Source organism: Corythoichthys intestinalis, chromosome 6, assembly GCF_030265065.1.
Source record: "Corythoichthys intestinalis isolate RoL2023-P3 chromosome 6, ASM3026506v1, whole genome shotgun sequence".
NCBI lineage: Eukaryota > Metazoa > Chordata > Actinopteri > Syngnathiformes > Syngnathidae > Corythoichthys > Corythoichthys intestinalis.
This window is the reverse complement of record NC_080400.1, coordinates 40,093,618-40,116,015: the sequence shown is the minus strand read 5'-3', so window position 1 is coordinate 40,116,015 and position 22,398 is coordinate 40,093,618. Positions and strand designations below refer to the sequence as shown.

Below are 22,398 nucleotides of genomic sequence, written 5' to 3'. Positions count from 1 at the left end.
ATAGTAATTTTATATTAAAACCCCTCTTAATGTTTCCGTTTTAATAAAATTTGTAATATTTTCAATAAAAAAATAAACTAGTAGCTCGCCATTGTTGACGTCGCCGCGTGGTGACGTCACATCGGGTTCCCTGCCGTTCTTCCACAGTGTCTTTAACTACGTAAGGTAGTGATTGAAATACACCACAAGGTGTCAATGGCGAGTTTTAAATTACTTAGAAATCAAGCCAATCAATGTGTTTTGTCTCTCGACTGACGCCATAGTTCCCTGTTTACTGGTACATCCACGTCATTTGAGTGCTGGCTTCACAACATACGAGACCTCTGATAGTTTGTATATTGTGACTAAATATTGCCATCCAGTGTATTTGTTGAGCTAAACAAAATGTTTGAATAGAGTTCGACCAAAGTCTGAGTAAGTTTTATGTGTATTTTGCCAAGCTATTTTGATTGGGAATGCAGTTCTCTTTGCATTGTTGTTTAACTGTGTGAGAATAGGGCCTCATGAATACAGATTGAAGCGCTTTTCTTTTTGTGAACGTAATTTTTTTTTTGAGAGATAGGAATGTTATTTTTGTTGTGTTTTCACTAAATGATACTTAAATTTGTTGTGAAGGAGTTGCCGAAGCTTATACCAATAAATGGCGCGGTCTAATGAACGCTTGTGTCACTCGCCTTTCTCTGCCTCTTAGCTCTCAATGTACAAAAAACTGCGTCATTGTAATCTGTTTGAGGCAATGCATGAGCAGGTCATTCCACGCATGTGTTAAATGCTTCAAATATTTTAACGTGATTAATTTAAAAAAATAATTACCGCCCGTTAACGCGATAAATTTGACAGCACTAATATTAACATATTTAATAATCAAATGTTTGATTATATTACTTTGTATTGACATGGGCCCATGTGATATGATTAAAACACCAAATGTGACAAATGACAACCATGACTTTCTAAGACACTAACATCACATACCATAACAACATTTGTTTTAGGCTCCCATTCAGAGAACAATGTTTATTACGATAAAATGTTATAACAGCACCCAACTGTTTTAAAACTCTAAATGTTTATTTTTAAATGGGTTTTATGTTTTATTGGCTACCAGAACTTCAAATTATCTCATTAACCCTAATAGTGACGGTACTTAAGTTGAGCTTGGTCTCATGGCTCTTTGCCTGGTTTGAGTCTGTGCCCAGTCGACCAATTAGACTGCGCCTGAAATTGCAAGCAGGATTAGCAGGATCATTTTTCATTTGGAGCCACAGCTCACTGTGAGAGTGAATAAAAGTGATCTCTGCAAATCAGACCCAGATTTCGATACCAAATCTATGTACACTTCAACCAAGTGTTGCACAACCACCCAGTCAGTAAAATATTGGATAGAACAGACTAAATTTCTAATATAGATTGCTAGTTTTAGACCACTGCCAATTTGGCTCAAAGTTTCATGTACTTTAGGCCAATTATACCTACAAGCTATACGTTGTAGTTTAGAGTATTGCCAACCTTACTCTAGTCTGTATGCCATGGAACATCTGAGAAGGGCTTTAAACACTAGTCCACTCCCAAAGTATATAATATCATCCACCAGCATGCTATTTTGTATGATAATTTACCTTCAATTAAGTTTTATTTAACCAGATTTTGAAAGGAGAACAAAATAATTCCTAATTAAGCTTCATAATGGCTTCAACAGTTGATATATATACTGTATAGGTGAAAATAGGATAACTCAAATATCTGTGTCGATACCGATTATGTATAAAAATAATGATGTAATGTACCTAAATTATTTTAGATGGTTTTACAATTTGAAAAATTAGTTCTTATGGGTTTTATTAATTTATGAAATGTTAATGGATGATTCACTCCCGAGCACATTTCTTTATTCAGTCTTTGTTAGTCCTTTAAAAAAATTACAGGCCCACTCATCGACATGAGTGTTAGTTCTCTGTACATCTAAGTAACTTAAGTAGCCTCTATTTTTAATATTGACTCATCTGATTTATGCAGGCTTTGGAACAGGCCCAGGTAGCAATTCAGCAGCTTTTTGGAAAAATCAAAGACATCAAGGACAAGGCAGAGAAGTCTGAACAAATGGTACCTACGCACACACACATTCAACAATCACATTCAACACTTTCCAACAATTATAATGAATAACAGTAGGCAGCCTTTGTGTGAGTTGTTTGTGTGTCAGGGGAAGGTTGAAAATGTGGAGTGACTAAAGGAAGGAATGGAAGTAGGAGGTAGACCCTCCCTCAAGATTTCTAAGCAATTTGTTCTCACACCAGCATGTCTGTTTTTCTCTATCTTAGCTGTGTTTCTCCGTCTAAAAAATGTTTTTTCTTGCCAACCATTTTGTCCAGTACATTTACTCCATTTCTGTTCTTTATCCTTGTCCCTCCTCTGTCTTTAAATTGCCAAACTGCTTGATGCCTCCTCCCTCCTCTTTCTTAGGTCAAGGAGATTACTCGGGACATAAAGCAGTTGGACCATGCCAAGCGCCACCTCACTACATCCATCACCACACTGAACCACCTGCACATGTTAGTTGGTGGTGTGGACTCTTTAGAGTGGGTACAACAATATACTGTAGAAAAAAAAAAAAAAAATCATCAGCAAATGTGTGCAGAACTACGGTGGCCGAGAGGTATCAGGCGAAATGCAAAGTTCAAACACTTTGCAAATAGAAAACAACACAAACCCCAATTGCAAACGCAAAGCACGACTGCAAATTGGCAAAAGCACAAACCCCTACAACACGAATGCAAATGGGAAACCCACGGGGATTGTTTTGTAACAGATTACATTCATGCTTTTTTTCTTTTGCAAAGACTTTGCAATTGGCGTTTGCGTTGTGGCAGTTTGCATTAGTGCTTTTTTCTTTGCATTTCGTCTGACATTTATTGGCCACCGTCAAGATTTTGTGTGATTTGAAGCTTACTTTTAAGTCTGTATCAAAATCTGTCCTCAAAGTGTATCCTCTTGTTGTTATCAGTACAGTACTTGAAAGTTCTTTGAGCATAACTTTAACATGCTATTAATCTCTGTCATTTGTATTCTTTTAAACACAGAAATGAAGACCTTCACAATGACATGTACCAGTATAAATGAACTTCAGCCTGAATGTGTGTGTTCCAGGGCGATGACCAGAAGAAGGCAGTACGGTGAGGTGGCCAATCTCCTGCAAGGAGTGGTAAACGTACTTGAGCACTTCCACAAGTATATGGGCATACCACAGATCAGGCAGCTTTCTGAGAGGTACCTCTTACTTAACACATGTTTAAAAAGTTGCTCACATCTCTACTGCACTGCAATCCGTTTGAATTTTACAGCACCTCTAGAATCAGGCAGGGCAAGTCTAACTTCAGGTGCAGAGGAGTGGTGACTCGCTTAATCAAGAAAGAATCATCTGTTCTGTTTTGACTGAGGGTGTGGCAGACAGTTTTGGAATACCATACAACAGCTGCACGGAAGAAGTGACTCTTCTGGAGTAACAGATGATGGGGAAAGTCAAGAAATATGAGAGGTGGAAGCAATGAATGTCGAGAAGCCTAGCAAAAAAGGCCGATAGCATGAAGCATAAGTGAATACTGAATGAATGAATACAGGTTCTGAAATAGCTGAGGAGAGTATATATACAAGCAAAATTCTGTGTGAAGAATTACACATTTTTGTATGCTACTAGGCCTGTTGCTGTCACATCTCATCCCCCCTTACATAACATGTCCCAGAAATAAGCACAAAAATACCTCCTGTTTTTCCCTCATTACTTATTACTTATAAATCCAGTCTATCAGGATAACGACGTTCAACAGTCACTTCCGATTTTCCACTTGTGGAAACAGGTTCCGATACCGTTTCAGGTTCTGTTTGTGCATTGGTTGAATTAGACACAATTACAGCAGGATTGTTTGGGTTTGACACATCCGGTAAGCTAGACATTTCTGGTATTTTTGACACATCCGGTAAGCTAGACATTTCTGGTATAATTACACTGCTAGCATCATCACAATCAATTGACAGTTCTGGAGTAGTGTCTGGTGTTCCCAACAATTGATCCACATGGCGACGCCAAACACCATCAGCTGTCTGAACTGTGTAGGAAACAGGCCCAGTTTGGTTATGTACTTCCTTGATCTAAGTACATGTAAGGCCGAGACTTGAAAGGAACAACACTTCTTTATTCAGTGTGCTTCTCAGCATATAGGTCACTGAGACGTAACAGAGATTCCTTTTTATACGGTAATACCACACCCACAGGAATGGCACACTATGGCAACAGCAGTGTGACATAAATATGTCACAGTTGCGATAACAAATTTTAGTGGGCGATAAATTCTCTCATAATTTATTGCAATATGCGATATTATTGGGCCCCCCCCAAACATTTTTTTTTTTTTAACCAATTTACAATAACACAGTAAGAATACAGTATGTATTAATAATACTAAGTAATATTAATTACACCCATTTAAACGCAATAAACGTTTACTCTTAAATTCAAAAATACTTTTTAAGAAATCCCAACTAAAAACAATAGACCATGCCTCTTTAAAGTAAAAAACAACAATATCGATACCGCACAGAAACACAGAATAAATACAATGTCTTTTTCAAGGAACGATAAAGTTGCACTTCAATAACTTAAGCATTTAGGCATAGAGGTATAAAGTTGTAGTAACATAAACAATTGCGCTTCAACAACAACAGAGAAAAATAGCAGTAACAAAAATTTGGCTTCATGAAGGCTAGGTTCATACTGCAGGTCTTAATGCACAAATCCAATTTTTTTGTCATGTCTGGTTTTTTGGCGTGCCCGTCCAGACTGCCTTTGTCCATGGACCCCGTTCAAGTATCACGCATAGGCACTAATTTGCAGTCCGAGATGCGCAGAAGCATCAAAACAAATTATACATGCTAGCTGTATGTCATTCCAGGGTGATCATATTTTGATTTCCAAAAAGATGACGCAAATAACAGACATTAATAATCTCCGTTTAGTCCTTTATTGAAAGTTTATATGGACTGTTAGAACGCATACACGCACGCACATAAGCCTTGACTTGTGTGCGTGACATGACGTGGGTGTGTCAATTTGCCCCGTCTCGGCCATGTAAGCAATACTGAAATGTTGCTAATTCGGCGCATAGAATTAAAATAGAAAATTGTCAGGCTTATCCTTTTCTTCATTTATTTTTTTATGACCGTTTTCAAGCCCGCTTTGTGCATAAAAGCAGAGTTCAAGCGAGAACCTAATGCAGAGCTACATCACTCCCGTCCTGCCTGCCGCTTTTGCTTTGCTGACGTCATTGCTGCATGAATTCCGATTCGGGAGACTTGAAAGTTCAGACCGCCAGCCACATTCTGGAAAAATGTGGCCCAGATCAGATTTGAAATGGTCCAGTTCTATGCGGCTTGTCACGTTCAGACCGTCAAGTTAATTCCTCAATTGAGTCGAAAAAAAACACGAAAAAATCGGATTCATGCATTAACACCACCGGTATGAACGTGGCCTAAGGCTAGGTTCAAATGTATAAAACGAACATACCCAGAAGTCAGTAAAACAGAGTGAATCCTCATCACAGCATATTGCTCTGTTTGTAACAAGGAAGCCGAACTTTTAACAGCGCGTCCGCCGCACATCTGCTGCACGCGCACGCAAGCACACGCACGTGAGGCGATAAATCGCAGCGGGAAAATTACCGCCTTCATTTTCATTTACCGTGCGATAAATGGAATTATTGCATATTGCGACAGGCTTATATGTTACATACATGATACATGACAGGCACCCAGTGACATTTCTTAATTATTGTTTTTCATTCTCTGATAGTTTTTCCTTCAGTTTTTCCACTTATTGTCTTACGAAAATCAACATCTCTGGCATTGTCAATCAAATTGAATATTGATATTATTACAATATCTCATATACTATACCATTGCTGAAAATTGGTTTGGTTTACCAACTTTAACAGTAGGAATTTAATGCACAACAGTATCACTTTAAGGTACAAAACGGAATTTTTTTTGTTAATTTAAAATACCTTTCTAATCAATACGTGCCCCACCAATGCCCTTATGAGTATGCACAGCCCTAACATTTTAACTCATTCACTCCCAGCCATTTTCACCAGAGCAAGGCCCTTTGTTCCTGGCCGTTTTACTGGATGATTTTGACTGATTTTGCAAGGCCCACAGAAAATTCTGTTCTATTGCTATATAAACAAAAGAAAGATTAGACTCTCTTCTTTCTCTCTCTACTTTTCCAATCTACTTAAGACTTGCACTAGCAGTAAACAATCACGTTTGCTGTTTTTACGTTTCTGGTGCTGATTTGATGGGCCACTGCTCGTTGCTTTAAGTTCATGCTGTACAAGCATCCGCACCATGCACGAGCTTAACACAGGCTGCAGTCACACTTTAGGCAGTGGCGAGTAAAAATGTGACAAACTCCATAAAGCACCTTTAGTAGTTCCTGATGACTAACTTCTATGGGCATTGATTTTGATTTAGTTGTGTGTGTGTGTGTGTGTCTCTGTGTCATTAATATTGTTTACTTTGGAAAAATCAGGATTGTTTTTTTTTTTCATTACCAGGGTTTGTATGGGTCATTGAAATCCTTGAAAATGCTTGGCTTTTGAGTGAAGTCTTTGAAAATGCGTGGAAGTGTTAGGCGCACAATATTTCTCAGCACCCTGTCTAAAAATACATATTAATAAATGAAGGCAAATAAAATAATTGGCATCATCACTTTAACGCGCTCGTTCTGAAGTTTCTTTCCCTTAATGTCCCGCGTCACATCGCCGCTCCCAAGAGTATAGTGCAATTGAGTCCGTGCATGAGCAGTTTGGAGTTTAGGCCAGCGAACAGTATTCAAATGTCGTAGAATTTAAATGCATACATGTGCATTTTCTGTGGTTCAGTACTCTACTTTTATCCCATGACTAGAACTTTTTTTTTGCATCGAGAGACCGTTTAGCTTAGCACTTGGAGGAGTGAGAGCCCATTTTCAAGTGTCCAAAACTTCAACAAAGAGCATTTATAAAGGTTTCCTTGGCCGTGACCTATGTGTCTCTGTCCACCGAACAGCATGCTATCACCCAGCACCTCTGCTATTGTACTCGCTAAGAGTTTGCCATAAAACGCTCACTGTCGCCAGGAATGCACCCTCGTTTTTTAAAAACTGGAAAACTGGTCTTGTAAATCCTTAAAAATTGCTTGAATTAGGACATGGAAAAAGGTGTATGAATTATGAACTCTGTATGAGAATGGGAAGATACATTTTAAAGTGCTCAATTTGACTGGGAGTGAGTTGTAAAAAATAGTTTTAGCGCTGCGTTTTATTTATATTTTAAATCTGCTTGATATTGCAGTGTATTTTACAGTATATTTGTAACTTATATGGAAGATTTGTATGGATTTCTCACTGTATGGCACATTCTGCCATACTGAAGTGGCTTTGCTAAATACTTATCAGGGGAAAAAAACATGAGCCTTGCTGACATCTCGTGTCATATCAAGCATGTTGATCGTTTGAAGTTCAAATGACTCTTGAGGCATTTTTTTTTTTTGAAAATATTCAACTTTGGAAGTTGCGCTGTTGAAACGGTTCATGTGACACAATTGGGACTGACTTGCAGACTTCAAAGATAACGCGACCTATTTTTGAGAAAACCATAAGTACACTGTATTTCAGACTATGAATGACCTCTACTTATGAGGCTGCATCAAGACATACTGAAATTGACATAAGTTTGAGTTTGAGTCTTTACAAATCGTTGTTTACCCACAATATCTTGCATACAGCGTCTGGCTTAATGGGTAGTGAATGAGAGTGTAGCGAAAATAGGACACTTCTACAACTTTGATACTCCCACTGTGAATTTGCTCTCTGACTTGTTTAGAGTAAAAGCAGCACAGAGTGAGTTGGGCACTCAGATCCTGGCAGATTTTGAAGAAGCCTTCCCGTCCCAGGGCTCCAAGGTAAACAAACATGACATCTTTTCATATGTGTTTATCAGACACTTGAAAGTTTATTCCCCCTGCAGAGGCCGGGTGGACCAAGCAACGTGTTGCGAGATGCCTGTTTGGTTGCAAATGTTCTTGACCTACGCATCAAACAGGAGATAATCAAAAAGTTCATCCGGCAGCATCTCTCTGAGTACCTTGTGCTGTTTCAGGAAAACCAAGATGTAAGTAGTTTTATTAAAGAAGATTTAATGATTTGTGTGATTCTGAATGAAGAAGTACTTTACCAAATGCTTTAGGTTGCATGGCTAGACAAGATTGATCGCCGTTATGCCTGGATCAAGCGGCAACTCGTAGACTATGAAGAAAAATATGGACGCATGTTTCCAGAGGAGTGGTGCATGACAGAACGCATTGCAGTGGAATTCTGCCACATCACCAGGTAGATTTTTAAAGCTTTTTCATTAAACTGTGCATGTACAAAGGACTTCTATATTTAACAATGGATAAATTAAATGACAATGCAAAGAAATAGTCAAACACTGTCTTTACCAATGGATGGATTAACTGACAATGCAAAGAAATAATCAATCACTTGCAGAAAACTTGTCTATGCATTTTATATATTGTGGTTGTTTATTATGTTTTATGTACCGTATTTTTCGGACTATAAATCGCTTTTTTATTTTTTATTTTTTTTATAGTTTAGTCTTATACTCTAGGGCAACTTATGTGTGATTATTTTCGGTCGGGTTGGGCCGACTTCTCTCTCGCTAACTTTTTTTGTAATAAATACAGTATATATTCATATATTTATACTAAAATGATGTATGGATGTTGATTAAAATAAATAATTTGGATAAAACAGAGAAGGCGCTGTGCATGCCTGTGCACGTGAATGCAGCGGTCCCGCTCTTTTCAATCTTCCCCTCCACGAGCATCCTGGTATTTCCTTTTCGATATGGAGCAGCTATAGGAGTGAAAAACAAGGGGGAATTGAAAAGCAAACAACTGCGGTAGGCGTGGGATATGGAAAGGATTCAACTTGATTGTTGAAAATGCTATTGGGAAACCTTTGCCGGCTTCGCTTAATGTAAACGAATGTGGCGCTTTGGTCTCATACGAGAAATATATGTAACAAACTTTTCCAGTGTGATTTCGTTGTGTAAATGCATTTATAATCATAAAAATATGTAGACTATTTAAACATTGAGAAAACTTTTCTGCCAACTAAAATAAATGTCCAGTCCACTATCCGCCTGTTAGACCAGACACGCAAAAATAAAAGCTATAAATGTTTATTGAATATCCATCTTATAGTCTTGTTTAACTAGGAGAATTTGTTACAAAAGACAGGCTTTAATTTGTTGTCATTATGCATATATGCACCAGCATCGTCACAAACGAGATCACACAAAACGCAACCACGCGTCGCATCCCCGCATTTCCTCCTTCTCCTGAGTCCTCACAAATAAAACATAAAATTTCGTTTTTTTCGGGCTTGTGCCTACAAATAAAACATAAAATTTCTTTTTTTTTAGGGCTTGGGCAAGCAAATTGATTGGACTCGGGCCGCGTCGGAGTTTAATACCTGCGGGCCGGTCAGGTCGGGCTGGATTTTTTAGGCCCGATCTAACTTCTAGCGTCATGTAATGCTAGCATACAGTACACCTATTCAGCCTGTTATTCTGTATTGTATTTTAAATTGCCTTTCAAGATGACATGTCTGTTCTTAGTGCTGGATTCTATCAAATAATTTCCCCCAAAAAATGTGACTTATACTCTGGTGCAACTTCTATATGTTTTTTTGCTTTTCATTGCACATTTTTTGGCTGGTGCGACTTATAGTCCGAAAAATATGGTATTAGGAGAAAGGAGTGATCAGGAAGAGGTTTAGGGGGGACAGAAAGAAAGGAAGCAGACAGAGTAGGAAAAGAACAAACAACAAAAAATACATTATTAAACTCCTGTGCTAGAACATAGTGTTGCTATTGTAATCTAATTACGTTTACCTGCGAAGACCATGTTGGGGGGCCTGGTAACCGGGGACAAAGAAGAGGTTAGGTAAGTTGAAAAGAAATGTTATCAGGCAGGGTGGAGTGTACACAATTCCGGCAATGTGAGGTGAGGAAACCATTATTATGAAAATCACCTGTAAGTGTTGTTAGGTTGACATCCTACTCGATGCTACGTGATCGCTAATCCTGGCATTGACGATCTTGTTTACCTGACTGTGCTTAGTTGCACCTAGTCATGCATGAACCCATTCTGACTTGTGATAGCCCTGCAGAAAAGTGTAAATGGTGTGCGGGGGCCGCCCTGGCACCGCCCCTGCCAACCAGTAGGGGAGTGAGCGCTCACCCATTTCTTTCTTTTCTGTTCTTTTTCAAATGAGTGCAGATATTTGCGTTTCACTGAGGCTGTTGTCTTTATTCTTAAAAAAATAACAAAGAAAAGTTGTAGTTTCTTCAAAGTTAGGCCATTTTGGTTTGTCAATCACTTTTGGTTTGTCGTTGCAAAATATTTTTAGAATAGTGGGGCTAATTGACCAACCATACCACCCCCAACAGACACACACATGCACACACACAAGCAAACACACACATTTAATGAGTGTGCAATGGATACCTGGCATATTCACACTTCGTAGTCTAGCATTTGTGAATTAATGTAGTCGCAATTTTTTGGCTGAGGCCATAACAGTTAAATTGTACCATTTTCTGGTAATGTGATACTTACAAGCTATACTGGAGTTGTGTTCAGTATAATTTGGACAAAACCACATTTACATTACATTTATAGTTATTTAAAGGGTATCAATTACCTGTAGATTTTCACTATTCACTGCAGGGCTTGGTTTTTATTCCCTGCAAAATGCTGTGGACCACTTCACCTTAAATGTGAAAAATCCCCCATCCATTTGATATTTATGTGTCAACGTTTGTATGCATATTTTTTCCAAAAGAGCGGAGCTTTCCAAAGTAATGAGAACACGAGCCAAGGAGATTGAAGTGAAGCTGCTTCTGTTTGCCATTCAAAGGACTACGAACTTCGAAGGTCTGCTGGCAAAACGGTTTACAGGATGCACATTAACTGATGTCCCTGTGGTAAGAACTAGCAAAGTGCGCTTCAATCACATGCTCACAAAAGTTGCAACACTTTTGTTTTCACGGTGCTCATGTAAAAATATAAGCATGTACGTAGCAAAGTGCACTTCAATCACATGCTCACAAAAGTTGCAACACTTTTGTTTTCACGGTGCTCATGTAAAAATATAAGCATGTCATTATGTACGTACATATAAAGGAACTAAAAAGTGCCCTTCAGGCAAAACAACTGCGTGGGCCGATCATAATTTGAGAGGGTTTTGGGTTGCCAAAACTAGATTGAGCTGGTGCGCAGCTGAGAATATTTTGGCTCAGCAGAGATCCTTCTGCTAATACCGATTTGCATCTGTACAGTTTTGTTGGATTGGTATTTTGTAAATGAAGTTGAAACAAACCTATTCAACTTAAAAATGAACTGTGAAAACATTGTTCATATAATTTTCCATAAATTTAACATAACATGTTATCCAGTCACTGCAATTTTGACAGATGAACTGTAAATGTACAAAACAAATAATTTAATTTTCTGTGTCAAATAATTTTGTTTTCTGTTCAGAAGAGGCCAGAGAGCCCTTTGGACCCTTCAAATCCTTTCTTGGAGGACGATCAAGGTGAAGATGAGGATACTGAGAAAGATGACAAGGATGAGGATCTGGCAAAGGTGAGATAAACATCAATAAAAACATTCTAAGTATATATTTGTCTAATCAATAGCTTTAATACAACCTGGGATTTTGGCCTCTTTATTCTGCAAAAATGTTCTTCACGACACATTCTATACCACATCATGACCCCTGTGCAGTGTGTGTTCTTATTCATTTATGTTTTGACATTGACTCGTCTGATCTTAACAGGGAAGCTTTTTTTTTTCCCCAAACGTGCACTGATCTATTCTACTTAACGATGGATGTTCAAATAGGCGCTCTTAAAATCAGTATCTGTGTTTCTTGTAACCCTGTAGCCCAGAAAGTCCAAGGCTCCTGAGAATCCTTTCCATGGCATCGTCTCAAAGTGCTTTGAGCCTCATCTTTATGTCTACATAGAATCTCAAGACAAGTAAGAAGCAACCTTTTTTAGCTTCCCATACTGCATATATATAGCAACATAATCAGAAAGTTGACACATGCATTCTTGTTTCCCAATTTCACCTTTTTCACTGACACACATCCCTCTTGCACTCTACCTTAATAGCTTGTCTGTCTTTCCATCTCTTTTCCTGGACATGCCACTGACTCGGTTTGTGGCAGAAATGTTTCCCATTAGCCACACAACCACAGACGCTGAGAGAGCGAGAGAGCTTGAATAAGTTGCTGCCTCAGCAACCATTTTTTTTTTTTTTTTTTAGTAACGCCACCTCTTAATTAAAAAAAAATTTATTTTTTTTTACTTTTTAATGTTCTGATGCCTCCTTCAGCCTTCTCACCCTCCTTGTGTTTTAGGTTTCTTCTTTTCTTTCTCTTTTCCCATATTTTTCCCTCTATTACTCACCATCCTTCACTTTTCCTCCCAGCAGTCCCTCATTTCTCTTGCCAGTAGTGATTGCTCCAGAAATTAATGCTGTTTTAGTAGAGCTGTGATTACATGGTTGTTATGCACAGCTTTAAATGGGGTTTGTCTGTGCTCATTTCAATTAAATCCAGAGGCTTGACTATATATCTTTTTATATGCTTGCCTGTTAAGCCATCTGGTATTCTGCGTGTTTTCCTTGCAGGAACCTTGGCGAATTGATAGACAGATTTGTGGCTGACTTCCGAGCATTGGGGCCACCCAAGGTTGCCACAGACGAGGGTGGCGCTGTTCTGCCAAGCTGTGCTGACCTCTTTGTCTATTACAAGAAGTGCATGGTCCAGTGCTCCCAGCTGAGCACTGGGGAGCCCATGATTGCCCTCACAACCATCTTTCAGAAATTCCTGCGGGAATATGCTTGGAAGATACTCTCAGGCAACCTGCCTAAGTAAGAGCACGTTCATTCTGTTCAACCAAGACATAATTTAATCCTCATTTGTCACACCCTTGTGTGGTCTTTCTTCTTGTGTAGTGATAAAACCATGAGGGAGTTGAAAATTCATTTGGAAATAGAATAGCTTCACTCGTCGCTGTTTTAATGGGTAGCAGTATCATGGAAAATGGAGTGGGTTATGCAATGTCTACAGCATGTAAATTTGTATTAAAATTATTTGCATCACTAGCCACACTGGAAATCATCCCTGACAAATCTACATACACCATTGTGCTGTTTGTGTTGCAGATATGCAAACATGCTAATTACACATACTGTATGTGCTCGCTAATTATCTATCCGGTACTGTCAACTATATGCAATCCCTTAAACATATTCTCAAAGGTATGCCCATAATCTATTATCTAATGTGGTGAGTAGTGAAGACCCCCTAAGGTTTCTTATTGAGGGCAATTTATACATGGTTACTGACCACAAAAAAATAAAATCTCCTTGCTGTACTGGCACTAAACCTTCGGGCGCATTACTTTAAAATTACTTTAAAGAATTTCGTGTTTTAAATATTTAGATTTCAACCATTGAACCATACCATTTACTACTTCCCATAATTCCACCGATACTACTTTTTCTCCAAGATATTCTGTATCCCTTCATTGTTTTGTCTTTCGGGAATTTTGTGTATTCCATCTACAGGTCGGCCAGTAACAGTGGTGTTCTGACGATCAGTAGCCTGCTGAAAGAGAAAGAAGGCTCGGAAACGGCCAAATTCACCGTTGATGAGTTGTGCCTCATCTGTAGCATCCTTAGCACTGCCGAGTACTGCCTTGCTACCACTCAACAGGCATGTAAATTTAAAATGTGTGTATTTCTTTAAATGTTATGCGCAATAAGTCTGCAGTACAGGAATGCAAATTGTTGGTTGGTTGGTTGGTTGGTTGGTTGGTTGGTTGGTTGGTTGGTTGGTTGGTTGGTTGGTTGGTTGGTTGGTTGGTTGGTTGGTTGGTTGGTTGGTTGGTTGGTTGGTTGGTTGGTTGGTTGGTTGGTTGGTTGGTTGGTTGGTTGGTTGGTTGGTTGGTTGGTTGGAACCTTTCATTGGAATACTACAATACAGAATAATTAAAAAAAATATTCAGTGGACAATTTGGGCGCTTATTGGGGAAGATATAGTAAATAACTGGAGATGTAGCCCATGTTACACAAACACAATAAAAAATGTAACAAGTACACTGTATATATATTTACTCTTTCTGTCGTTGTTGACTAGTGTTTTGTAGCTTAAATACAGCGACATCTGTTTTAGAATTTTCGATATCTCAATCTCATCATGTTTCCAATTTACTTAAGCATGTTTCTGTATGTTCACATTGATATGGATTTTTTGAATTCTCATATCCATTAAGGTAATACTGCTTGCCCTGATAGCAACAAGTTGGACATATTTTTTATCGCATTGAGGTCGATCTCAGTTAATGTTAATATTTACTTCATATGTGAATACAATGTTTAATTACGTTCTAATTTCTTATGTTTTAATTGCAGATTCTTTAAAATTACCAGTTTAAAAAAACTGTAGAATAATCACGTTTAAAAATGGTTAATCTATTACATATTCCAGTAATATTGTACTGATTCTTGTATGATGTTTTAAAGCTTGAAGAGAAACTAAAAGAGAAAGTGGATAAAATTCTGGTGGAGAGAATTAATTTGACTGGAGAGATGGATACATTCAGCACGTATGTAGAGAACATAATTAAGCTATTGTTCTTATATAGCAGCTTGTCTTTTATAATATGTCTGTTATACTCATTTTATCAGGGTGATCTCTAATAGTATCCAGCTACTTGTTCAGGATCTCGATGCTGCCTGTGACCCAGCTCTCACTGCAATGAGCAAGGTCAGGCTCACTATTGCATTTTTCTTCCATCACTGCTAATGCAATTTAACAACATAAATGACTATATATATAAGGAGGAGGCTTATGTGACTACTTGTTTAAATTCATTTTCCTTTAGATGCCATGGCAGAATGTGGAACATGTCGGTGACCAGAGTCCCTATGTAACTTCAATCATCATGCACATAAAACAAAATGTGCCGATCATCAGGGACAATTTGGCTTCCACACGCAAATACTTCACACAGTTCTGCATCAAATTCACAAAGTAATAAATAAGATATCTTTCAATACTCAGTACATACAATAAGTCTCACGCAGAGGTATGTATTATTGTTTGTTTATCTCTTTTGTAGCTCTTTCATCCCCAAATTTATCAACCACTTGTTCAGATGCAAGCCTATCAGCACGGTGGGAGCGGAACAAGTATGTCCATGCTAATTATCTACTGATAAGCACATTTTAATCACCATATTAAGCACGTTGTAGGTTGTGTACAGCTATTTTCACTGGCTTTTAATTTTGTGAATTCCTCCTGACAAGCTGCTCCTGGACACACACTCCTTGAAGACCGTCCTGCTAGATTTGCCGTCCATAGGTTCCCAGGTACTTCGCAAGGCACCAGCTAGCTACACCAAGATCGTGGTGAAGGGTATGACACGTGCCGAGATGATACTAAAGGTCAGCAACTGTGTTTCTTGTGTTAGACTGACATGATTATTTACTGGGCAACTTTTGGTTTGAAACACTCCATGCTTGGCTTACTTTTTTTGGAGGAATCTGAGAAAAAACTTAAGTTTAGTTTACTTTCCTCACACAAACTTAGAATTACTAGTAGAGCACAGTGAAAACCAGTATCACTGCCATCAATCGTAACAGGACACCTAAAATGTTATGACAGCTGTGTCTGGTGTAGGTAAATGTATGCCTGTCTTGTCAAGAGAAAAAAAATCTGACCTTTAAAGGCTTAGAAATTTCTTGTCTTTGATTTGAGACTCCTAGAAGTACCTTTTTCTTTAACCTCTTGAATAAGGATCCCGTAACAATGTCGCACATTTAAATGATATATTGTTGATATTCTTAGTAACTTTAATCATAACAAGAATATCCTGACAAAACTTTTGTCTCAACCATTTCATACTAAATGATGTACCGGTACTAAAATATGAAGACAATTCTTAATTGGCCCTTCGAGGGAAGGTATCTACTCTTTTAATTGTTTAAATGGGTTCCATTTAAATATATTTGAGTTTTCAGTCAGTATATTTTTTTTCAGCCACGCAATCCTTCCATCTTTCTAAAATAATCAATAAGTTTATGGGCGATTCTAAACATGACTGAGATGATTGTTTGGTTTGTTATTTTTGCAACAAGCTCTACCAGCATAAGCACTAGCTAACCTGAGAACCGGAGCAGAATAAGCAGTACAAAATGGACGGATGATGATGCATAACAAAAATATAATTTATCTGTCTTACTTAATTCTAACTTCGTCATTGCTTTTTAGTTGTGAGGAATCCCATGGTTAGACTGACTTATGGTGATGTGTGTGGATCCCATTTTTAACTCCCAAAGGTCTTTGTCCCAGAAAGGCTTACATATGGTACACATTATGGTCTGTACAAACAAATTACATGCAACATAGTAATGACTGTGGACACTCAGTGAGATGTCAGAGTGAGAAATCAGCACAAACACATAAATGGTGATAAAATTGCAACCATGAGCAGTTTGACAATATGATGCATTGCGCAAGGACATCGCAGGGTTAAAAGAAAGTGAACCAGCAACCAATCTTTCTACAATTTCAACTTGTTTACCTTCAGCCAAACCCCCTCCATCCTCCAATGTAAAATGCCACATACCGTAATTTCCAGAATATAAGGCGCACCCGTGTATAATGCGCACCCCAAATTTACTTGTAAAATCTAGGGAAAATTATTGTACCCGTTTATAACGCGCACCCTAATTTTAGCACCAATAAATAGAAGAATACAAGAAAACAGAGCTCGTGTACAGATACAGAGATGTCATTTTACTGACTGGTGAAACACAGCACAAGCATAGCACATTGGTAGTTCAAAACATTACCGTAAACTGACAATATTTACGGTAATAATATGATTTGACAACTTCTCCAACTTACCAGAATCTAGGAGAAAAGAAAACAGATGTGACTTTTCTTTTAAAGGCTGCTGTATAACTTGCTCGTTTCCTCATGATGAATAAATCCTTCTTCCATGGATTGATACGGTAAAATGAAAGTGAGAACGTAAGTCGGAAATCCGAGAGCGCTCATCGCTGTCAACACGACAGTAACAAAAAGCACTATTGTTATTTGGGTTTGAGTTTCCCGAGGGACCAATATAGTTGACGGACACAGGAAGTGTGTGTCCTTACATTTGTTATGGCTCGAATTGCGAAGCTGCAATAAACGTCGACTCAAATGAGTTCAAGAAACTAAATTCTGTGCTTTATGAAGAGTGAAAAAAGCAGAATTTAATACACACGAAATCATTCGGCCGATTAGAGTGAAGTATTACCGAAACAAAATGGTGACGTCACGTACCGTAATGGTCGGCAACGGGTCGCCGCATACGTTTCTTTAACACAACGTGGCCGTGTCAATGAAAAAAAATCGGTGTATATGTATATGTAATACATATATATTTCTGTCTCCATCCATGTACCCGTTTATAATGCGCACCATGAGTTTACAAGTTGATTTTGGGGGAAAAAAGTGCGCGTTATATTCGGGAAATTATGGTAATACAAAAATACAAAAGGAGTCAGTAGGCATATAATATTCGGATAAGTATTTCGAAAACATGGCATGTTCATTAGATGGACTATTACTTATAAGACGAACCATAGAAATCAAGAGAGTTGACCTTGCCTCAAACCAACTATGTGACTTCAAAAGTGACTCTGGTATGTTACTGCTACAAACCAAGATTACCCCACCCTAATGAACCGTCCCTGGAGTGAAAAAAATGCCCCCCAACACACACACACACAAAAAAGCGAATGCCTGTCTGTCTTTTGAATTTGGTGGGACTCCCAGGAGCCCTTGTTTCCTTCCAAATGTTGCCCTTGATTGTACTGAATTATCTTGATGTCAATCAGCAGACTTGCTTGAGTTGTGTAATTCCTACCTATAGCTTAAAAGTAACAAGATCGATCGGATTGATTTACCATTACAATGATCTGTGACATATCTTCAATTTTAGGTATCATGTTATTTGGTGTTAGTGCAATAAAGCTTATATTTTCTCTCTACTCTAGGCCTGATTTAGTCATTACAAATGCTAGGCGCTAAATTGCCTATTCACTCTCGGACCACTCTGTTGGTGGGAATGTTTTATGTGACCATATATTTCAATCTTTATTTGAATAGTGTGTGTTTATACTAGGGCTCTCAAATTTATCACGTGAATGGACGGTAATTAATTTTGTTAATTAATCACTTTAAAATTAGGGCTGTCAAAGATTAAAATTTTTAATCGAGTTAATTACAGCTTAAAAATTAATTAATCGTAATTAATCACAATTAATCGCAATTCAAACCATCTCTAAAATGTGCCAGATTTTTCTGTAAATTATTGTTGGAATGGAAAGATAAGACACACGACGGATATTAACATTAACATTCTTTCTGTTAAAGTGATCCACGGATAGAAAGACCTGTAGTTCTTAAACGATAAATGTTACAGTTACAAGTTATAGTAATTTTATATTAAAACCCCTCTTCATGTTGTCGTTTTAATAAAATTTGTAAAATTTTCAATCAAAAGTAGAGTTAAAATAATAATAAGAAGAATAAAAATAACAAAAATAAAAATAGAGTGACCAAAGTCTAAGTTTTACATGTATTTTGCATAGCTATTTTGATATGGAATGCCAGTTCATTTTGCATTGTTGTTTAACTGTTTGTCAGAATAGGGCCTCATTACTATAGACCAGTACTTCTCAAATGGTGGGGCGCGCCCCCCCAGGGGGGCGCAGAGCGATGCCAGGGGGGGCGCGAGTGACCTCGGGGAACATGCTTTTTTTTTTTTTTTTTTTTTTTTTTGCCGTACTAGAATAAAGTGTACTTGCACATCCACTCCGTGGGTGGCAGTGGCGCTCTCATTTTCAAAGTGCGTGCAGTATTTTTGAAGTAAGCAAGAGCACACGGAAGAGACTCATGCAGAGCTGGACTCACGCAGCGACCCACTGTCTTTCTCACGTGTCCGGCCGAGAAGTGCCGTTTTCGGCTTGGGATCGTCACGACCACCGCCCTCACCTACGGTTCTCCCTCGGCCGCCGAGAATGCGCTTTTTTCGGGCCGTTTGCCTTTGACTTTTAATATAGTGGGAAATGAGGAAAGACCACTGTTTACTGAGTCTAAAAATGATTATAGCGGAGAAGCCAAATCAGTTAAGACGCCACTTAAAGACATTAGACCTCAATCTCATTGATAAACCGCTTGATTGTTTTTCAGCGAAAATGTGCCGAATATTGCCAATTGTCACAATCGGCCCGCTTTGTCAGTGTTATATCAGTAAACCAGTGAGCACTGTGGTGAATCAGCGAAAATAAAAACTTTCCTTCTGAACAGAGACCTTTTCCCCCTCTTCTATTCAGTTTTGTTTTTTTTCGGTCAAATTTTTTGGCATGTTGTCCTGAAGAGTAAATGTTTCTAATCAATTTGAATTTGTTATTATTTACTGATTTTATTACATTTTATTGTTCAGTATCAAATGGTCAAAAATGTACCTTGAGTGTATTTTTACAGTTTGGATGTGACTTTTTTTTTTTTTTTTTTTTTTTTTAACTTCAGGCAAATTGATGCGCATTAAGTCTTTTCTGTTACAAGCAACACAATGTTAAAAAAGTTATACTTTATTATAAGTTGATCTATGTTACTTTTTTTCTTTAATAGAAAAAAAAGGACACAATGTTAGGCTGAGGCGTACTTATAATAGTAATATAGACGAATGATACTATTTACAGTGGCGGCAGAGAGTTGGGGGGGCGCGAAACATTTACGTCTTCCTTGGGGGGGCGTAACAGAAAATAATTGAGAAGCACTGCTATAGACTGAAGTGCTTTTCTTTTTTTGAACATTATTTTTTTTTGGAGAGATAGGAATATTATTTTTGTTGTGCTTTCACTAAACGATACTTACAGTGGGGAGAACAAGTATTTGATACACTGCCAATGGGAAAACCCATTGTACCCACTGTATGTTTGTTGTGAAGGAGTTGCCAATAAATGGCGCGGTCCAAAGAACGCCTGTGTCCACTCGCCTTTACTGTATAACATATATCTGTACATATCTTACCCAAAATACAACAAGAGTCATATAATTGCCACTAAAAGAAAGAAAACTTACCCAAATATGTGTGGAGCACAAATAGCAATTTGCATTGCATTGTGAATACAGCATAAACGTCTCACTACTACTAATTCTCCCACGTTTAGAAGAAATAACATGAGTATGGAACGGCGCTGCCCCCAAGCGGCCGGTGGCATTCTCTTCACGCTTAATGTCCATAAACGGCCTCATTGTAATCTGTTTGAGGCAATATCTGAGATGGTCATTCACCCAAGCGCCAGCAGAGGGCGGCAAAACTCCATAACAACAAGTGAGCGTTTCACTGTACTGTCATTTAAATCTGTCTGAGCGGGACATCTGCGTTAATTGCGTCAAATATTTTAACGTGATTAATTTTAAAAATTAATTAACGCCCGTTAACGCGATAATTTTGACAGCCCTAGTTAAAATATTTGACGCAATTAAGGCATGAACCGAATGACCTGTTCATGCGTTGCCTCAAACAGTTTACAATGACGCCGTTTTAGCACATTGAGCCCATAAAGGCAGAGAAATGCGAGTGGACACAGCGTTCATTGGACCGCGCCTTTTATTGGCTTAAGCAGCCACTACTAACAGTCATGGTTGCCCAACTTCCCATCATGCATAAATGTTAATAATGTTAAAACCATCTTGTGGATTTATTGTTATAATGAACAAATACAGTAACTTATGTACAGTATGTTGAATGTTTATGTCCGTCTTGTGTCTTATCTTTCCATTCCAACAATAATTTACAGAAAAATATGGCATATTTTCGAGATCGTTTGAATTGCAATTCATTACGATTAATTTTTAAGCTGTGATTAACTCGATTAAAAAATGGTATTCATTTGACAGCCCTAGTTTACACACTAATAGATCGCAGGCATTATGGCACCCAGTGTTGAAATGGCAGAGATGGCTGTATTTAAAGAGATTATTGTGCTCTGATGGTTTCCCTATTTTTTGTATGCAAAACCTAGGTAAATTAGGCTTTAAACGCCTCCAATACACAATTATCTACAAATATATCTATATTTTTAGTTTTGGCGACTCCCAAGTAGCCTTATTTAGCTGTTATGTAGATTTGTACTAAATGGTGATAGTGGGTACATTGGGGATAATGGGTATTTTGTTACAGATATTCAAAACTAAAATTTTTTACATAACCCTAGATAAATAACACACACAAAACATTTTTTTAAATACCAATACAATATAGTGGTGTAGGATGTATCCACTATCCAAGTCACATGTATTTATCCATCCATCCATCCATCCATCCATCCATCCATCCATCCATCCATCCATCCATCCATCCATCCATCCATCCATCCATCCATCCATCCATCCACCCACCCCTCTAACCCGTAGTACGGGGGCGGGTCGCAGCAGCTTTAGCAGGGAAGCCCAGACTTCCCCAGCCACTTCACCAGCTCCTCCGTCGGGATCCCAAGGCATTCCCAAGTCAGCTGAGAGACCATCTCCAGCGTATCCCGGGGGCCTCTAGCCGGTGGGACATGCCCGAAACACCTCTCTAGGGAGGCGTCTAGGAGGCAACCGAACCAGATGCCCGGCTCGACACAGAGTCCCTCCCAGATAACCGAGCTTCTCATCCTAACTGTAAAAGAGCGCCTGGTCACCCTCTGGAGGAAACTCATTTCAGCCACTTGTGTCCGGGATCTTGTCCTTTCGGTCACAACCCACAGCTAGGTGGGTAGGAACGTTGATCGACTGATGCAGAGTCAGCATCACTGCAGATGCTTCACTGATCCGCCTGTCGATCTCCCGCTCCCTCCTACCCTCATTCCTGAAGAAGACCTCAAGATACTTGTACTCCTCCACTTGTAGCAAGATCTTATTCCCAACACGGACAGGGCACGCCACCCTTTTCTGACTGATGACCATGGTCTCTGATTTGGAGGTGCTGATCTTCATCCCAACCTCTTCACCTGCTGCAAACCGCTCCAGTGAGAGTTGGGGGTCACAGCTTGATTAAGTCAGCAGCACCACATCATCTGCAAAAAGCAGAGATGCAATGCTGAGGCCACCAAACCAGACCCCCTCAACGCTTTGGCTGCGCTGAGAAATTCTGTCCATTAAAATTTTGAACAGAACAT

General features: G+C 38.6%; 1 protein-coding gene across 3 annotated transcripts in view; it reads left to right on the top strand.

Moving 5' to 3' along the window:
- Nucleotides 1–22,398, top strand: part of vps53 (VPS53 subunit of GARP complex) — a 62,292-nt gene that overhangs the window by 31,246 nt on the left and 8,648 nt on the right. For all 3 annotated transcript variants that reach the window (XM_057839032.1, XM_057839031.1, XM_057839030.1), the window contains 16 exons: nucleotides 2,017–2,103; nucleotides 2,464–2,579; nucleotides 3,148–3,267; nucleotides 7,914–7,992; nucleotides 8,058–8,201; nucleotides 8,277–8,419; nucleotides 10,943–11,084; nucleotides 11,641–11,745; nucleotides 12,046–12,140; nucleotides 12,796–13,038; nucleotides 13,738–13,885; nucleotides 14,695–14,777; nucleotides 14,860–14,938; nucleotides 15,057–15,205; nucleotides 15,294–15,363; nucleotides 15,481–15,618. In XM_057839032.1, coding sequence (XP_057695015.1) covers nucleotides 2,101–2,103; nucleotides 2,464–2,579; nucleotides 3,148–3,267; nucleotides 7,914–7,992; nucleotides 8,058–8,201; nucleotides 8,277–8,419; nucleotides 10,943–11,084; nucleotides 11,641–11,745; nucleotides 12,046–12,140; nucleotides 12,796–13,038; nucleotides 13,738–13,885; nucleotides 14,695–14,777; nucleotides 14,860–14,938; nucleotides 15,057–15,205; nucleotides 15,294–15,363; nucleotides 15,481–15,618 — 1,857 coding nt within the window. In that variant the 5' untranslated portion in view covers nucleotides 2,017–2,100. The remainder of the gene's footprint in view (nucleotides 1–2,016; nucleotides 2,104–2,463; nucleotides 2,580–3,147; nucleotides 3,268–7,913; nucleotides 7,993–8,057; nucleotides 8,202–8,276; nucleotides 8,420–10,942; nucleotides 11,085–11,640; nucleotides 11,746–12,045; nucleotides 12,141–12,795; nucleotides 13,039–13,737; nucleotides 13,886–14,694; nucleotides 14,778–14,859; nucleotides 14,939–15,056; nucleotides 15,206–15,293; nucleotides 15,364–15,480; nucleotides 15,619–22,398) is intronic.